The 18,496-nt window shown below is 41.2% G+C and overlaps 1 protein-coding gene across 1 annotated transcript in view; it reads right to left on the bottom strand.

Moving 5' to 3' along the window:
- Window positions 1-18,496, bottom strand: part of LOC118369430 (actin-binding LIM protein 1) — a 106,224-nt gene that overhangs the window by 12,457 nt on the left and 75,271 nt on the right. The window contains exons 7-18 of the mRNA XM_052498270.1: window positions 17,845-17,932; window positions 17,570-17,634; window positions 13,955-14,032; window positions 12,801-12,959; window positions 12,442-12,486; window positions 12,301-12,336; window positions 11,880-12,006; window positions 9,950-10,057; window positions 7,542-7,646; window positions 4,110-4,157; window positions 685-773; window positions 242-365 (exon numbers count right to left, since the gene is read on the bottom strand). Of these exons, the coding sequence (XP_052354230.1) occupies window positions 242-365; window positions 685-773; window positions 4,110-4,157; window positions 7,542-7,646; window positions 9,950-10,057; window positions 11,880-12,006; window positions 12,301-12,336; window positions 12,442-12,486; window positions 12,801-12,959; window positions 13,955-14,032; window positions 17,570-17,634; window positions 17,845-17,932 (1,072 nt within the window). The remainder of the gene's footprint in view (window positions 1-241; window positions 366-684; window positions 774-4,109; window positions 4,158-7,541; window positions 7,647-9,949; window positions 10,058-11,879; window positions 12,007-12,300; window positions 12,337-12,441; window positions 12,487-12,800; window positions 12,960-13,954; window positions 14,033-17,569; window positions 17,635-17,844; window positions 17,933-18,496) is intronic.

Genomic DNA, 18,496 nt, shown 5'->3' with positions numbered 1-18,496 from the left:
TTTATTACCCTATACCACGCTGCATCTTTGTCCAACCATCCTTCAAACAACGAGCGTTACAACAAAAAATGGTGTTTGTTGTATTGGACAAGTACAGATAGTAATTCTGTGTTTCAATCCATTTTGAATCGCTTTCTACAGTTTGGTACCTCATGAACCTGACCCTGATTTAGAGTTAATTTGATGTGGGTCTTCTAAATAATGTGCTTGTTACTATATGGTGAAGTTAGTCAGAACATACCTCCATCATAGTTATTCTGCTGAGGTTCATAGCGCTGAGCTGATTGGCTGCGTGCATGACCTTCCCTGATCTGCTCCTTTTCATTCTCCTCTTTCATTATCAGCTTCCCCAAACCAGACTGGATCTGGGGACACACAGAACATATGGTAAAATACTTAACTGAAAGCCTGCAGGTATAATGCATTGTAACACTTGTCATGAGCATGTATAATATCCTATAATGAATCTTATAATGATCCTGACTAAATACCAGCTATTCAGCTCCTGATTAAATACCAGTCAGTTGAAAAGTTGATACATACAGAGACAAAACATAGTGTAAACCTTATTATAATACAGTATAAAGGCTTGTACATGCTTATAACAAATTATAAGAGCTGCCTACGTGTGTGTGTTTGTGGGTGTGATTGTGGGGGTGAGTGTATGAATGTGGCTTCTCTAACCTTGTTGATTTGCTCCTCCTGGATCTGCTTTCTCTTCATAGCCTCCTCTTCCTCCTCTTCCCTAGACCGTCTCCTTCCTCCTTCTGAACCTTTGAGTGGCATAAACAACCCGCGAATAAGCCAACACACACACATGCACACACACACGCACACACAGGCACGCATGCACACACCCTTATAACTGTGTGTGTGAATTACAGGCGTCTTGACCGAGAAGTAGTGCTAAATACAGTCAAACAAGACTGTCAAAAACTATAACAGAAGGCATAATAGAATGCTCCCATCTGTGGACATCATGTTCACAAAAGTACTGTACAGGATTTTTAAAAGGATTGACAAAAGTACTGTAGGATTTATCTTTCCAGCAACAGGGGTGTGGGAGAACACAAATGTGAGAAAGAGTTCACTGGACATAAACACAGACAACACAAAAACAGTGAAACTACTCAGCTGCACAGAATGTTAACAAGGAGAGTACAAGTCTTCACAAGATGAGATATTTACTATGAGTTTGATACACAGAACAACACAGTGTAGGAAGACAGATCAGTTTGAAGCCAGTCTCAGTTAGCTCTGTCCAAGTCATTTGTGAACGGTCGATTGATTGATTTTATAGGTAGCTGTAAAGCAAGCTGTAAAGGAAGGTGCAACTGAAGCTGTAGCAAGCAAAAAGTGACATGATGCCAACAACAACAGTCTTTCAAGGATACGTTGTTCATCAGCATTGCACAAAATTCAGCAAAATAATTGTAAAATCTGTGTTCTAGAGAGTCAAATTGTGGTGAGAGCAGGGATGCAATAAAACCTAGTGGTGATGTTAAGCTTCAAGTGCATAAGAGTGAGATTATGACCGATCCATAAAGAACCCAAACCCTACATCCTAGACACTTGTGAAAATATGAGAGGTTCGGAAAAGCCATATGGCTGAAATTCCACCTAGCCTATCAGAGTTCACGGTGGTGCTATTGACATATTGCTGAAACCTATCAAATTCTCTCAGATCTCCATAAATGTCTAGAGGGTAGGGACTAGTGGTTGTTTCTGGACAGGGACAAGTTCAGGGTTTGGTTAGGGGTAGTGAGCCTCTAAGGTGAAGGAGGTGGGGCAGTGCAAGCATGCTCATAAGGAGCCTACTGTACCTAAGGCAGGCAGGGTCAGGGAGGGAGAGCAGGGGGGCCAGTGGTCATTTTCAGTCGGTGATGTGTCATCCAGAGGGGGGACATGGGCGGCAGGAAACGTGGCGGATCTGATGATGTCATCAGCAGACTTTCTTTTTGGTGCGGGTGAATCTAAATTGGTAACCAGAGGAACTGGACTATCAGTGTCTGAGTGAGTACCCTTAATCCCCTTAAACACAGCTGAACATTTCAACATGATCTGTCTGAAATGTTGTGTGATAATCTTTACACAGCAAATTTACAAGTGTTGAGGTGAAAAGTGTTGTGAGTGTTGATTCGAGTTGGGTTAACAAATTGACAGAGAATGAAGTGTTATTTAAATCACAGTGGAATCAACACTGCGTGGTGTTGTTGTTACTTGATTGTGTTGAGTTAATTTCTGTGATCTCTCTCAGATTAGAAAATATGTGGGAGGGGCCTCATTATCACATTTCCCAGCACAATTTGTTGAAGGTTGATTTTTAGAATAGTTTGTTTTTAATAACTATGCTTCTGCATGCACATTGATTGATTGATTGATCTTATGCTATACAAAGATAAATGACATACATTTTTCTAAACTAATCCAATCTAGTGTACCCATCACTGAGATGGTTGTTCCAGTTTAAATGATATGATCTCACTATTAAATCCTTCTCAATAACAGTTTTTGGCTGTTATTGGCTGGATTCTGATAGGAATTGCAGTACAAATAATAACTTCATAAACCAGAATATTGTGATTCGCAGGTCTGATGTGGCCAAGAACCAAGATTTTCAGACTGAAATGTCAAGAATAATTAGGCAATAACTAAATACATAACAAATGTGTTTTATATGGCTATAAATTCAAACACATTCACCTTTGCAGTTACTTGGTGAAGGCTTCAGGACTGAGCTGTTATGAATTCAACAAACATACCTCCGTCACTAACAAACACAGTCATGGGTGGGTATCTCTCATGCTCACTTGAAAGGCATGCTGGGAAATATGTAGATAAGGCTTTACATCTATAGTGTTATAACATCACCCCCCACCCAAAAAGACTAAAATACTGAAACACTACATGTGATTACTTAACAAAAATAAATTGTAACACCATCATCTCTAATAAGTGTTCTTTTAAGTTGGAATTTAACACTATTTCAGTGGGTCATATACAGTATACACACTAAGAAAGGGTTACATTTAACGCAGTGGATGTTAAAATTCTGATCTCAAATTTGCTGTGTACATGGTAAAGATAATACCCCACCCAACCTTACACTTACACTTAATTATTCAAAATTGTTCACAGATTATGTAAATAGTTGTAGTGTGATGGCGCTCTAATCAATATGTGTAATATTGTCTGCACCGCTGAAGGGGTGCTCAGTCCTAGGAATGTACAAATGTCATTTTAAAAGACGGTTCCAGATGGCAACTTATTTGCCTTCAATAGTATTTATTGATGTCAATAAGGCCACTAGGTCATTTGACAGAAAGAAAGGGCGACAGAACCATTAGTAGGAGAAGGACCACACTCCAAAACAGCGATAAATCATATTTAAGGGAATTAAGGTGACATCCCAAACCTTCTCTTTAGATTACGGGGGTACTGTAGGCTCGCATGCCTTGATCTTTTGCTTAGGTTTATAAATTCTCAGAAAGTGTTCAGAAAGTATTTGGTCAGAGAGAGAGACTTCAAACAATATTGACACATTGACATTGGAGGTGGACACAGTAAATGGTGTACAATTAGAGGTCAATGTGGTGATTACACAATTTCAATCCAAACGGAAAAAAAACATAATTGAAAGGACCCAGATATTGCTCATTGACATCTAGTCCACCAACCCTATACCATTACTAAAAGGTTAGGTGGTGCTTTGTATAGTTAAGCTTATCGGTCTTGTTTATAGCGAATGAGTTTCAAGACACTTTCTTTCTATAATCACGTTGTTTTACAGTAAACCAACTCCATATTACCTAGTCATGCTCTTGGAAAGCTCTGTCTCTATTTGCAATCCCTATAATTATTGCCGGGGCGGCAGGGTAGCCTCGTGGTTAGAGCGTTGGACTCGTAAACGAAAGGTTGCAAGTGTGTCATCCCTGAGCTGACAAGGTACAAATCTGCCGTTCTGCCACTGAACAAGGCAGTTACCCCACTGTTCCTAGGGCCGTCATTGAAAATAAGAATTTGTTCTTAACTGACTTGCCTAGTTAAAGGTAAAACACAACAAAAAAAACAAATGCTGTTGAAACCAGGTCGGGGAGAGTGAATTATACCGTGTTGTTTGTAGATGGGTGGTTTCCTGTAAATGTTGATCCCCTGATCTGATAGGGCAGAAGGAGAAAGACATAGTCAAAACCACTGGGCACACCATGTCATTTCAACGTGGATAATTGGGGAATATTTGGTTGAGATGTTGATCAATGGGATTACAAGATATATTCACCCACTCAAAAAGACAAACAAAAGTTAGTTGAATTTCCAATGTGTTATCACTATTGCTTTCAATGATCTTATAGCACAACCAAATTCCAAATGGAAAAACAACGTCTGATTGTTGGTTTAGTTGTCACCCAAATGTCTATCTCCGTGCTTTCAATCATTTAAAAGCAAAGCATTGTTCAAACGGGAATACAATGTCAGATATTTTGTTTATCTATACAACAGATTCATGTGTTATCGCTGTACTTCATCTAAAGGCTGAACCGAAATAACTGGTTTGCAGTAGAGATTACATTAAAAGCACATGGCGCAATTGATCAATGTTGTTCGAGATTGTGCACAGATTATTATAGCATAGCTATCTTGAATTAGAACACTTTATGTGAATACATAAGAAGAAATGTATAGTTACCATCACCTCAAAATGTGGCCATGGATGTGTTACCGATTTTAAAGTCGAATTTTACATTAGTTTGTAAGATAACATTATGTTTGTAAGATAAGCAATATGTCACTTTTTAGGCGACCCAACCAAATTCACATAGTTATAGATCTGTCATTCTCATTGAAAGCAAGTCTAAGAAGCGGTAGATCTGTTCTATGTGCGGTATGTCTATGCTTCCTGTCCTTTACTTTCAGTTTTGTACACCAGCTTCAAACAGCTGAAAATACAATATTTTGGGTTATTGAAAATATATTTCACAGCGGTTTAAATGGTATAATGTTTTCTTTACACATTATGTCGCCTGTTTTGTCACATAAACTGAAAGTCAGCGAACTATTAGAATTTTAGCAACCAGGAAACTTAACTTTAGGCTATTTACTGTATCACAAAAGTGATAGTGAATTGTTTTGGGTTGTCCACGCAACCAAATATCAACATTTGAAGGAGATCTATCTTCTGCTTGAATAGTTCCATCTGTGCCACTGACGAAAGCAAAAAAGTTACTAGAAGCGGGTGGGCGGAGCAAACAGACCGAAGAGGGTGGAAAGGATGGGACAGGCAGAACAGTGACTGTATGCTAGCAGGATAGTCCATATCTCCAATCATCTTTGCTGATAGCGGTGGGTGAATTGGTCTAATTTAGCATATATGGTAAAAATATATATATTTAGCTACTTCTTCCAATTCAAATGAGTAAAAAAAAAAAAGTGAATAATGACAACAAGAAATGTTTTGTGTGACTACAGTGGCAGCAATAAATCACAAAACTCGTGACAGGTTTTAAATGAGCGAGGCGTCATGGAGGACAACCTGCCCACCTGGCTTCGGGTTGGGTTATTATAATTCAAAACAATGCTTTTAAAAAGAAAATCATGCATGCCTCGCCTTTGGTGAATTTAGGCCACAAGTCTGGCTTTAATTCCAGTTTGTCTACAAATGAATCATTGGTACGTTGGATTCACGTCTCCATCTCAATCAAACATCAAAGTTAAAGGATAGGATTAAATCAAATCAAATCCAACGTTAAATGCACTTTAAATCATTTGATCTGATTGAGTCTTATTATTTAACTTAGATTTTTAGTTGAGATGGAGTTGAATCCAACATATCAATTATTATTTTGTAGACAAACTGAAATGAAAGCCAGACTAAGTCAGTGGCACAGATGCAACTATCCAATCAGAATATAGAGGCTTCATCTCCTTCAAATGTTGATATTTTGTTGTGTTGACAACCAAACAGTTTTCAATCACTAAAATCATTCAATTTGAAAATCAGCCAAAGCTTAAAACCCTAGGCCTATTGTATTGTCTATTTTATGTTGAATTCTGGGTTGAAATGAAACAATAGCTTTTGATGACTTTGCAAATGCAATATAAGCCTAAATTGTGTCATTCAAAAATCAAATCAAATTGTATTAGTCACATGGGCCGAATACAACACTGAAATGTTACTTTCAAGCCCCTTACCAACAATGTAGTTTAAAAAACATGAATAAGAATAAGACATAAAAGTATAAAATAAGTAAATAAATCAGTTACAAACAACGAACATAAAAATACAATTGATTAGGAGCACGTAAAATGTCAACCATCCACAGTCTTGATGTCTTGATGATATCATATATGATATATGAGCTCTGTTAAACCTACCCCTTGGAATGACTTTGATAGCAATAGTAAATCTATTTTGTTTATTCCTATATTTTTAAAATACTTTTACCCCTTTTTCATGATATCCAATTGGTAATTAGTCTTGTCCCTACAGACTAGGGAGAGGCAAAGGTTGAGAGCAATGCATCCTCTGAAACACAACCCTGCCAAGCCACACTGCTCACGTAACCCAGAAGCCAGCTGCACCAATGTGACTGAAGTCAGCTTGCGACTGAAGTCAGCTTGCGACTGAAGTCAGCTTGCAACCGAAGTCAGCTTGCAACCGAAGTCAGCTTGCAGGCACCCAACCCACCACCCATCCCGTCCGGCCAAATCCTCCCCCAACGCGGACAATTGTGCGCCAGCGCATGGGTCTCCTGGGTATGGCCAGTTGTGACACAGCCTAGGATCGAATCCGGGGCTGTAGTGAAGCCTCAAGCACTGCAATGAGGTGCCTTAGACCACTGCACCAGTCGGGAGGCCCTATCTATTTAGTTTTTAAGTGGGGATCTATCATCAATCATTCTCACAATAGCACATTGGTAATAGTCAATGACAAATATCATAGCTGGGCTTGGTTAAAACCTTGAATGGGAGACCAAAGACTATGTGTAGACTATGCCCAGCTTATTGTTTGTTTTTCTGATAGTGGATATAACGCTGAAGATCTGTGGTCCTTCTGTAGCTCAGTTGGTAGAGCATGGCGCTTGTAACGCCAGGGTAGTGGGTTCGATTCCCGGGACCACCCATACGTAGAATGTATGCACACATGACTGTAAGTCGCTTTGGATAAAAGCGTCTGCTAAATGGCATATATTATTATTATTATTATTATTATTATTATTATTATCTGGCATCATCTTAAAGGTACAAATTCAACATATTTTACACAACGTTTGTCTATGTCAACATTTTTCAAATGTATTTTCCATGTAGAGTCCGTGCCACAATACGTCGACAAATTACGTTGAAACAACGTTGATTCAATCAGTTTGTGCTCAGTGTTTTGCTTTTCATGTATACGTATCAAACACTTTTCCAGCGACACATGAGCCAAAAGCATTATTGAAATGGAAAAAGTGGTAGAGAGAAGTTGCGTGAGAGCAATAAAAAGTCTCAGGTGACCAGTAGCAGTAACAGTGACAGGGTGCGCTCCGTGTATCTCCTACCTGGGAGGTGGAAATGTTTAGGGGTCAGAGAGAGAGGCGGAGTGACCGGCCGGCTCTCTGGCCGTTGGGGTATAGGGGAGCTCCGCCCGCTGGGTGGATCAGTGCCTCCGATGAGAAGAACCAAGAACAAAATGTAAGCAGGGCAACCATAAGGAAATCATAAATTTGGAGGAAGCTAATCTTGCAGAGCCAGACGAGCGTGTCTCTGAGTATTGGATATAGCTGTAAGGTCTGGCATGTGAGATTAGGGTCAAGCATAAAAATGGACGCAAGTGGATGTTACTTTACTCTGAAAGAGTGACCCAGTTTTGAGAACTATTGAAGGATCCTGTATTACCAAATCAATGGATGGGAAAATCATGCAGAGTTAGTTAAAGCATAGTTAAAGCATACAGCAGACAAGAAGCATACCAGAGCATACGGTATGAACCATATGCAACTCTGAGTTTGGAACAGCTACAGATTCACTCTGTTTGTCCCTATCATAACACAGTAGATGAGGATGAGGACACATTTTAGCATACAACCAAACAGCATCAAAACACAAAAGACCGTAAGACTGATATCATATCTAATATCTAGTTTATCATTTAAAAAAACACGTTTTATCCAAAACAATTGGCAGATTAATGCTAACTAGATGGATGCTGAAAAATGTTTCTCATCAAACCCTAACCTGTCCCTAATCCTACTAATCTCAACCAACAATGTTAGTAACATACTGTAGCCATGAGGTAATATGAGACCTAACCAAAGGATGCAGGCCAACCTGGTCTCAGAGCATTTCGTATTATTCTGTATGAAATTCCATAAACTCCATTTAGTATGATATGTTACGTTTAGTATGGTATGTGTTAATTTGTGGATGGCGTAACGTAAGATAAATTGCGAATTACAATTTGTATTATACATTATAAATTCACTAAACATACAATATGTTAGGAATTTGCTAAATGTATGATATGTTACAAATTCTAGCTAGGTGGCTAGGTTGCTAACGTTAGCTCGGCTAGGGGTTAGGAGTTGAGTTAGGTTAAAGGGTTAGAGTTAGCTAATAGGGTTAAGGTTAGGGGAAGGGTTAGTTAACATGCTTAGTTGCAAAATAGCTAAAATGTAGTAAGTAAAAGTTGAAAAGTTGCTAATTTGCTAAAATGCTGAAGTTCTCCATGATGAGAGTTGAATTCGCAACCTCCGGGTTGCTAGATGTTCGCATTATACTCCCACCCATCCACCCTACTTTCATTTGTGCCTTAAGTAACCATATGTCTTATGTAACCATACCAAACGTAACATCTCATACTAATTTGAATGTCCAGGATTTATATTTACTATGTTACGTCTAGTCTAGGAGACCAGGCTGTGCAGGTAGACATAATGGACATGTATCATTAAACAGGCAAATTGTCAGTAATGTGACTTGGGTGGAACATTTCAAAGTTTCCCAATGCTGGAAGGGGAGCCTGAGTGAAAAAGTTTGGGAACCTCTGGTCTAAGTGAACTAGGCTGCATGTCTATATCATGACAGCAGAAGAGACGTCTCTAGCCTGGTCCCAGATCTGTTTGCCAGTCAGTTGGTAAAAAAAGGCACAAACAGATTTGGGACCAGGCTAGTCAGCTTCTGACATTCACTTCACATAAAATGTGCATGGCAACAGTATACAGTGCCTAGTGGAAGTCTTCATACCCCAAGTCAAATAAAAAAATATATAAATGTTTATTAACTAATTAATAAATTAACTAAAAGACAAAGATTTATTGATCGCATATGTCTTTACACCCCTGAGTTAATAGTTGGTGGAAATACCTTTGTCAGCAGTGAACCATTTTTAGTAAGATTCTACCAACTCTGCACAACTCTTATGGCAATATATATCCATTGTTTTTGTCTAAATTGCTAAATGCTCAGTAAATTTGGTTGGCAATCATTGATGGACAGAAATATAAAAACGTAGTCTGAATGTCAAGCAGGAAAAGTCAGGAAAACTCAACACTTTTTGGAAATCCATTCTGGTGTGTCTTTGGCATTACAATTTTGACAAAAACAATGGATGTACAGTATGTTGCCATAAGCGTTGTGCAGAGTTGGTAGAATCAAATTCAAAATCACTCACAGCTGTTAATTGCTGCCAAAGGTGTTTTCAGCAAGTTTTAACGCTGGGGTGTGAAGATATGTTTGTTATATATTTTAAATTAATTTAGAAAATGTTCTATAATGTTTCTTTCACTTTGAATGTAATCCCTGGGGTGTGTAGACTTTCACTAAGCAATGTATAGGGGCTGAAGAATGTGGTAGGGACATGAGTAGTTTAGCGATAGCGTATGAGGCATTAAGACTTGAATGAGGTGACACAGCTTGCCTTGGTAGTGGGGAGAGTGGAGGGACCATGGGGACTAGGGCCCTGTCTTACCTTGGCTATGGGGTAGGAAGTGGTGTCTGAAAGGGGAGGTGGGGCGGGAGTCACTATGGCTGTTACTGCACAGGTCAGAGCAGAGCTTCTGCATGCCTGTCAGAGTTTCTGCAGGGGAGGGGAGGTGAGAGAGGGGAGGGGGGACAGAGCCGGTGGGGAGACACCGCCACAGGTAGGGAGGGGAGAGAGATGTGGAGGGGAGATGTGAGAGAGACGTGGAGGGGAGGTGGAAAAGGAGGAGGGAGGTGTGGAGTCGAGGAAGAAGTAATACAGTCAGTAGACATACCATCACAGATAAAGACAGGGAGGGAGGCAGGGAGAGAGGAAAGATGTGGAAGAAAGGTGAGAGAGGAAACAGACCCAGTGGACACCACCACCACAGTTAGGAAGGGAGAGAGGGGGAGGTGAGAGAGGGTGAACGAAAAGAAGGGGGAGATAATCGAAATCATGTAAAAACTAGAAAACAACAAACTTGGAGGGGAAACTATTTGAAGGAGATGGGGATAAGGAATAAGGAAAAAGTGTATTACGAGATACACCTTCAAATGAAAAAACGGTGTGTATATGAATTGCATTAATAAACTATAAAATATATATACAGAGGCTTGCAAAAGTATTCTTCCCCCTTGGCATTTTTCCTATTTTGTTGCATTAATGGACATACACAAAAATAGTCCAAATTGGTGAAGTGAAATGAAAAAAATAAGTTGTTTAAAAAAATTCAAAGAAATAAAAAATGGAAAAGTGGTGCGCGTATATGTATTCACCCCCTTTGCTATGAAGCCCCTAAATAAGATCTGGTGCAACTAATTACCTTCAGAAGTCACATAATTAGTTCAAAATAGTCCACCTGTGTGCAATCTAAGTGTCATATGATCTCAGTATATTTTCATCTGTTCCGAAAGGCCCCAGAGTCAGCAACACCACTATGCTAGGGGCACCACCAAGCAAGTGGCACCATGAAGACCAAGGAGCTCTCCAAATAGGTCAGGGACAAAGTTGTGGAGAAGTACAGATCAGGAATGGGTAATAAAAAAATATCAGAAACTTTGAACGTCCCACTGAGCACCATTAAATCCATTGTAAAAATATTGAAAGAATATGGCACCACAGGAAACGTGCCAAGAGAGGGCCGCCCACCAAATCTCACGGACCAGGCAAGGAGGGCATTAATCAGAGAGGCAGCAAAGAGACCAAAGATAACCCTAAAGGAGCTGCAAACCACCACAGCAGAGATTGGAGTGGCCAGAAAAAGCCATTGTTTAAATAAATAAATAACCTGTTTTCAGTTTTTTTGTGTTATTTCTTGTTTGTTTGTCCATAGGACCACTTTAAGCCGTACACTCCACAGAGCTGGTCTTTACAGAAAAAGCCATTGTTTAAATAAATAAATCCACAAGATGGGGGGGGTAGAATACCAGTTTTTGTGTTATTTCTTGTTTGTTTGACAATAAAAAATTTTGCATCTTCCACTGTACATTTTAATAATAGGAAAAAATAAATATTTCATTAATAATAAATAAATATTTCATTATTCAATTATTTTACATTTAAAGTATTTATAAGGAATATTCATTCAAGTTTGTAGTGTTACCAGGGTGGTCAGTGAAGATGTGAAGAGTAAAGATAAAAGAGGACAGCAACAGAGGAGCTGCAGTGGGGAGTTCAGATTACGGTGGGGTTAAGAAAGAGTGACAGGCATGAATGTTACTCCTGTGAGTTGTGAACAAGTGGTATTGTGTTGTCAAAATCGCAAGGGAATAGTGGAGAGAGTCAGTGCCTACTGTATTTATCAGACTATTTTCAATTCTTTCTCCTGTGCAACCTGTAAAGAGTAACAATACAAAATCACACATGCTCGCACACACGCACACATACATACACACAACTACACAGACAAACACACACACACACACACACGCACACTCACCTGGTCTGTGAAAATGCTGCGGTGAGCGTGACAACGGGGTGTAACTATTGCGATTGTAGACGTGTGATCCGATAGAACCCTGACTGGTGGACCTCTGGAGGATGCGTTCCCTCATGTCATAGCAGCCCTAACAGGGACAACACAGTGACCTCACCTGCCAAACTATCAATCCAAGGAGCTTCTCTTCATTATCAGCCACAGAAGCTGTCTCTCTGCAACACAATTAAGTTATTCTATTCTATTCCTCCTGAACGCTAAACAAGAGTATTATGGTGTAATGCGGTACTGAGATACAGTGTTCTCTTTTTTACTTTCAAGTTTTGTTTTTGAAGCAGATGGAATTATATCGTAGCCACTGTCCCACTGTCAAGTAAAGATGAATATAAATCAAACCACTGACTGTCTTGACACAGGCACTCACCTCAGCAGACGGTGTAGGTGACATGTGTCTTGAGGACTGAAAAAGAAAAAATGTATTAATATCAACATCCAACATTACCACACTGTAAGAACAGACACACCAAAACCATGTACCACCAATGATAATAATTGGGTGCCTTACCTTGTCGTCTGGCATGGAGGAACGCTCCCTTCTCGCAGTATGGAGCTGTGGACACAGAAGGTGACTCAGCAAACTGAATGTGAAAGGATTTACACTAGACTAAACATGACATGCACTAAAAGTGTCAGCCTTCCACCCTGCAACAACAGACATACTTTCCAGGGTGGAAAGATGGAAGAAAGATGACTTAAGATTGCATGATTTATGCATCACAGACGTTTTCTTTCAAACAAATACTTACCCAGCACCGATTGTAACTTCAGAATGCAGGCTCATTAATTTTTACATGATACGTCACACACACACACACACGCATGCAAACACACACAGACGTTCATGCATGGTTGGATTCTAATTACCTCTCCCACACTCTCCCTCCTCTCCTCCCTCTCATCCAGGGACATGGTGTACAAAGGCTCATAGGTAATCAGATCAGGGTGCTCTATGTCATAAATGGCTTTGACTTTGGGAATGGCGGCTAGGTCCCTGTAATCAAGGATCTCATTGTCTACTTTTGCCTAGGGAGACAGACAGACAGACAGACAGACAGACAGACAGACAGACAGACAGACAGACAGACAGACAGACAGACAGACAGACAGACAGACAGACAGACAGACAGACAGACAGACAGACAGACAGACAGACAGACAGACAGACAGACAGACAGACAGATACATAGAGACAGATACATAGAGACAGAGCGAGAGAGGTTATACACAACTAAAAGCCCACATCTACTGAGACAGGTTACCACTAATTCCCCAAATTCTCAGGTTTTCCAGTAATCCCATTTGGAGGATTTACAGATTTGCTACCTATTCCCTCTTGACTGGATATTCCAACCAGGATTTGTGGAATACCTGGGAGTTTTGGGAAAGTTACAATCAATTTGCAACGGTCTATAGAATAACTATTAGGGAGTCTGATAAGTCTAGGGCCCCTTCTGTTTTACATGAAGTAAGGATTGGCAGTAAGGGTACAGAAACATGAACAATGTAAGGGGAAACAGAAAATCTATGTACCGGTATGAAAAAGGAGTAAGACAAAGTTTACACAGGGAGTCACAATTTATTTTAAGCTTCGTTAGGGGAGAAGTGGCCTAAATTCTAAAAATAGAAGCAGCACATCCAGCCCAGTACGTGTGTGAAGGTAGATGTATGTTTTCCTGGCTCCCCAGACTCCCTGCTCCGGCCAAACGCTATGCCACGCCCATAAACGTTAGTTTATTCTCCGCAATGAGTCTGGATTTTAGTACCTCCCCGAACCTTCACCGAATGCGAAGCACACTCTGGTGTAAAGGGACCCATTTTAAAATTCATCATTTGCTTTAATACTCTGATTGGTTAGAGACTATCCAATCGCGGATTACTTTGTTTTGTAAAACACCCCTCGTGCCCCTCCTCACCACAAACTACTTCAATGATAGTAGTCTCATACTAAAGATTGCAGCAGAGCAGTGGAAAAATTTAATGTGAGTCGCCAGGCAAGATATACGGTAGATAGAACTCACATATATGGTATGACCCGGTGAGCCAGGTATGCTTGAACCAGGTCTGGAACAGATACTCTCGGACGACGACCTCGAAGGCTGCAAGAGGAGAACTGTTGGTTACATTATTGAACAGAAATGGTATATGTCAAGACAACATCTCTCGGTGCAAGTTTAAGGGCATCTCTGGGCTAGCTTTTAGTTATCTTTCAGTTGGCTCATGTCATCTCATCCTTTTTCAATCGGCATTGCAGGAAATTCAAGGGACAGCCCCAACCAGGACTCAAACACGGGTCCAGTGACACCTGTTTGTATCTCTTACTGTTACACCAAGAGATCCTAACCTCTTGACGAGGTTGCTAGGTGTTGGGTTCAAGTTGCTACAGCATTATGTTTGCCCCCATTGCAAATGATGAGTGAAATACACTACATGACCAATAGTATGTGGACACCTGCTGGTCGAACATCTCATTCCAAAATCATGGGCGTTAAGATGGAGTCGGTCCCCGCTTTGGTGCTATAACAGCCTCCACTCTTCTGAGAAGGCTTTCCACTAGATGTTGGAACATTGAGGCGTGGACTTGCTTCCAATCAGTGATAAGAGCATTAGTGAGATAGGTCACTGAAGTTGGGCGATTAGGCCTAGCTCGCAGTCAGCGTTCCAATTCATCCCAAAGTTGTTAGATGGGGTTGAGGTCAGGGCTCTGTGCAGACCAGTCAAGTTCTTCCACATCAATCTCGACAAATAATTTATGTATGGACCTCGCTTGTGCATGGGGGCATTGTTGTGCTGAAACAGGAAAGGGCCTTCCCCAAACTGATGCCACAAAGTTGGAAGCACAGAATTGTCTAGAATGTCATTGGATGCTGTAACGTTCAGATTTCCCTTCACCGGAATTAAGGGGCCTAGCTCGAACCATGAAAAACAGCCCCAGACTATTCCTCCTCCATCAAACTTTACAGTTGGCACTATGCATTCGGGCAGGTGACGTTTTCCTGGCATCCGCCAAACCCAGGTTCTTCCATCAGACTGCCAGATGGTGTAGCGGGATTCATCACTCCAGAGAATGCATTTCCACTGCTCCAAAGTCCAGTGGTGGCGAGCTTCACACCAGTCCAGCCGTTGTTTGGCATTGTGATCTTACTCTTGTGTGCAGCTGCTCGGCCATGGAAACCCATTTCATGAAGCTCCCGAAAAACAGTTCTTACATTGCTTCCAGAGGACGTTTGGAACTCGGTAGTGAGTGTTGCAACTGAGGAGAGACGATTTTTACACACTACACGCTTCAGCAATCGCCGGTCACGTTCTGTGAGCTTGTCTGGCCTACCAGTCACTGAGCTCTTCAGTAAGGCCATTCTACTGCCAATGTTTGTCTATGGAGAGGCAGGGCTGTTTGCTTGATTTTGTGGTCCTTCTGTAGCTCAGTTGGTAGAGCACGGCGCTTGTAACGCCAGGGTAGTGGGTTCGATTCCTGGGACCACCCATACGTAGAATGTATGCACACATGACTGTAAGTCGCTTTGGATAAAAGCGTCTGCTAAATGGCATATATATTATACCTGTCAACAACTGGTGTGGCTGAAATAGCCGAATCCACTAATTGGAATGGGTGTCCACATATTTTTGTATATATAGTGTATGTCAACTCAATCACTGCGTCATCAACAGGAGGGGAAAAGACACCTAGTTCAACACCTAACTTTGTTTTAGAAATTCCATGAGAAGATGCTTTATTGTCACATACAATAGATACTACGTGCAGTGAAATGTGTTGTTTTACAGGGTCAGCCATAGTAGTACGGCACTCCTGTAGCGAATTAGGATTAAGTATCTTGCTCAAGTGCACATTGACAGATTGTTTACCTTGTTGGCTTGGGAATTCGAACCAATGACCTTTCTGGTACTGGCCCAGCGTTATATATGCCCCACATTGTCACACCTCATATGACAAGTAGATTAAATCTTTAAATAAGATACAAACACATAATCTCGCAATGTCATCAATAATTTGCCTCTTGCAAAGTGAATGAGAGCATTAGTAATGGCCTTAATACTGTAAATACCACATGCCTTCTAATGGGAAATGCAGAATTCAGATGGAAACAACAGTCCTGAATTCATGTATTGATTGAATGCAGCCATTGACATGAATCATGTTTTCACAACCACATGGTTACTATAAATGGGGTCTTTTTACCCCTTTTTCTCCCCAATTGGTAGTTACAGTCTTGTCCCATCGCTGCAACTCCCATACGGACTTGGGAGAGGAGAAGGTCGAGAGCCATTACGTCCTCCGAAACACGACCCCACTGCTTCTTGACACACTGCTCGCTTAACCCATAAGCTAGCTGCACCAATGTGTCGGAGGAAACACTTTGTCGGCGTGCATGCGCCCGGCCCGCCACAGGAGTCGCTAGAGCATGATGGGACAAGGACATCCTGGCCGGTGAAACCCTCCCTTAACCCAGACGATGCCTGGCCAATTGTGCGCCGCCTCATGCAGTGCATTAGGCCGTTGCGCCACTCGGGAGGCCTTAAATGGGGTATTTTTAAAGAGTAGTTTGGGTGAAAACAACCATTAATTTATTGTTTGATATTTATTTGCATGGTCCGAATTACAAGTGGACTGGGCACCCCCACAACAAATTGGATGCCCGCAAGAGCCATTGGGTATCCACAAGAGTCAATGTATAATTTGAACACTGTTCATGTCTACTCCTCAAATATGTCTGTGTCTTTAGCCCATGCTCCTTCTACATGAGGGCGATACAGGTGTATGAGATGTAATGTGCAAATGTGTGTAGCATTTTAACACTGCAGGCTGGCTCCAGCAGGGGGCAGCACACAGTGCATCATGTCCTATGACCTATGCAACATCGTGGTGAAAGGAACACAGGATGATGCCATCGCATAGTCAATAGCGAATACAGTACCTGCCTTTCTGTTTTGTGGAGGAGTAATAGTGACGGAGGCAACAGCTGTGGAGGAAGAGGGAAGGGAGAGGGGGGATTCACAGGAAGTCACACACACATGGGCTCTCCAACCTGACTTAGATGGAGCCCATTCAGCTGGCCAGATCACAGTTCACCAAGGTTGGGGTCAATCCCATTTCAATTCAGTAAATTCTGGAAGTAAACTGTACATTTTTTCTCAATGCTTTCCAATGAGAACATGTATGTTTTTTTTATCAACTCTTTCCAATGAGAAAATGTCTGCTTACTTTCTGAATTGACTGAATTGAAGTGGAATTGACCCAAAACCTGCAGGTCACACGCACACAACCACCACAGAGCAAAGGACACTCACACACTACATACACCGGTAGACATAGGATTAAAGGGGGCATACCGTAGGTGTCTGTGTGATCACTGAATGATCACTCCCTATCCCTTCTCTTTGGCTCTAACCCTTTGATGTTTTCAGATCTGTGGTGTCTGGGTAGGTATAAGCAGTGTAGTGGTGGATTTTACACCTTATTATTTACACCTTACAAATCTGCAAACAGGTTTAGGGCCAAGGGGACAGGATATAGGGGGCAAATTAGGAGTGGCTGACAGAAGAGACACTTGCACAGTGCAAAAAAGGTCAAGGTACAAGAGGTAGTTAATGGGTTAATGGGCAGATGTATTTCCTACCCGTTCCCTATGTCTTTCCTCTGTTCTGGTTGTGTTCTTACAGCCAGGGTGCCACACTGTTGATCCTGTGGAAGAGAACAGAGACAGATGGTATTAGAGAACAAAGACGACCAAACGTAACCTGGTTCCAGATCTGTTTGTGCTCTCTTGCCAACATTTATGATCAAACCTAAGAGTTGGCAATACAGCAGATCAGGGACCATGCTAAACCAACCCAGCTATACCGTAATAACCCGTAAAATGCTCCACGTATAACTTCAGCCCATCTAGCTCACCTTGCAGGTACATCTCTTCTCCTTCTGTGAACATCTGGTTGCACCTGCTGCATCGTGCACAGCTGGGGTGGTAGTGTTTGTCCCCTGCCTGGAAACACACAGAGATGTAATTGACATTTTAGTCCTTTAGCAGACACTATTATCCAGAGCTACTGACAGAAGAAATTAGAGTTAAGTGCCTTATTCAAGGGCACATCAGCAGATGTTTCACCAAGTCGACCCGGCGATTCAAACTAGTGACCTTGCTAGCCCAACTCTCTTAACCGCTAGGCTACCTTCCGCCTTCAGGAGAATCCAGTTGAGTTTAACACAATATGCTTTCTTACATAACGAGTAGCATGCCACGGCTCAAATCAAATCAAATGTTATTGGTCACATACACATGGTAGCAGATGTTAATGCGAGTGAAGCCAAATGCTTGTTCTTATATGTATGAGCGATGGCCGAGTTGGCCGAGTTGCAATAGATGGTATAAAATACAATACATATGAGATGAGTAATGTAAGATATGTAAACATTATTAAAGTGGCATTATTTAAAGTGACTAGTGATCTATTTATTAAAGTGGCCAATGATTTGAGTCTGTAAGTAGGCAGCAGCCTCTCTTTGTTAGTGGTGGCTGTTTAACAGTGATGGCCTTGAGATAGAAGCT

This window comes from Oncorhynchus keta, chromosome 36 (assembly GCF_023373465.1).
Source record: "Oncorhynchus keta strain PuntledgeMale-10-30-2019 chromosome 36, Oket_V2, whole genome shotgun sequence".
In the NCBI taxonomy this organism is placed as follows: Eukaryota; Metazoa; Chordata; class Actinopteri; order Salmoniformes; family Salmonidae; genus Oncorhynchus; species Oncorhynchus keta.
This window is presented reverse-complemented; position numbering and strand designations above follow the sequence as displayed.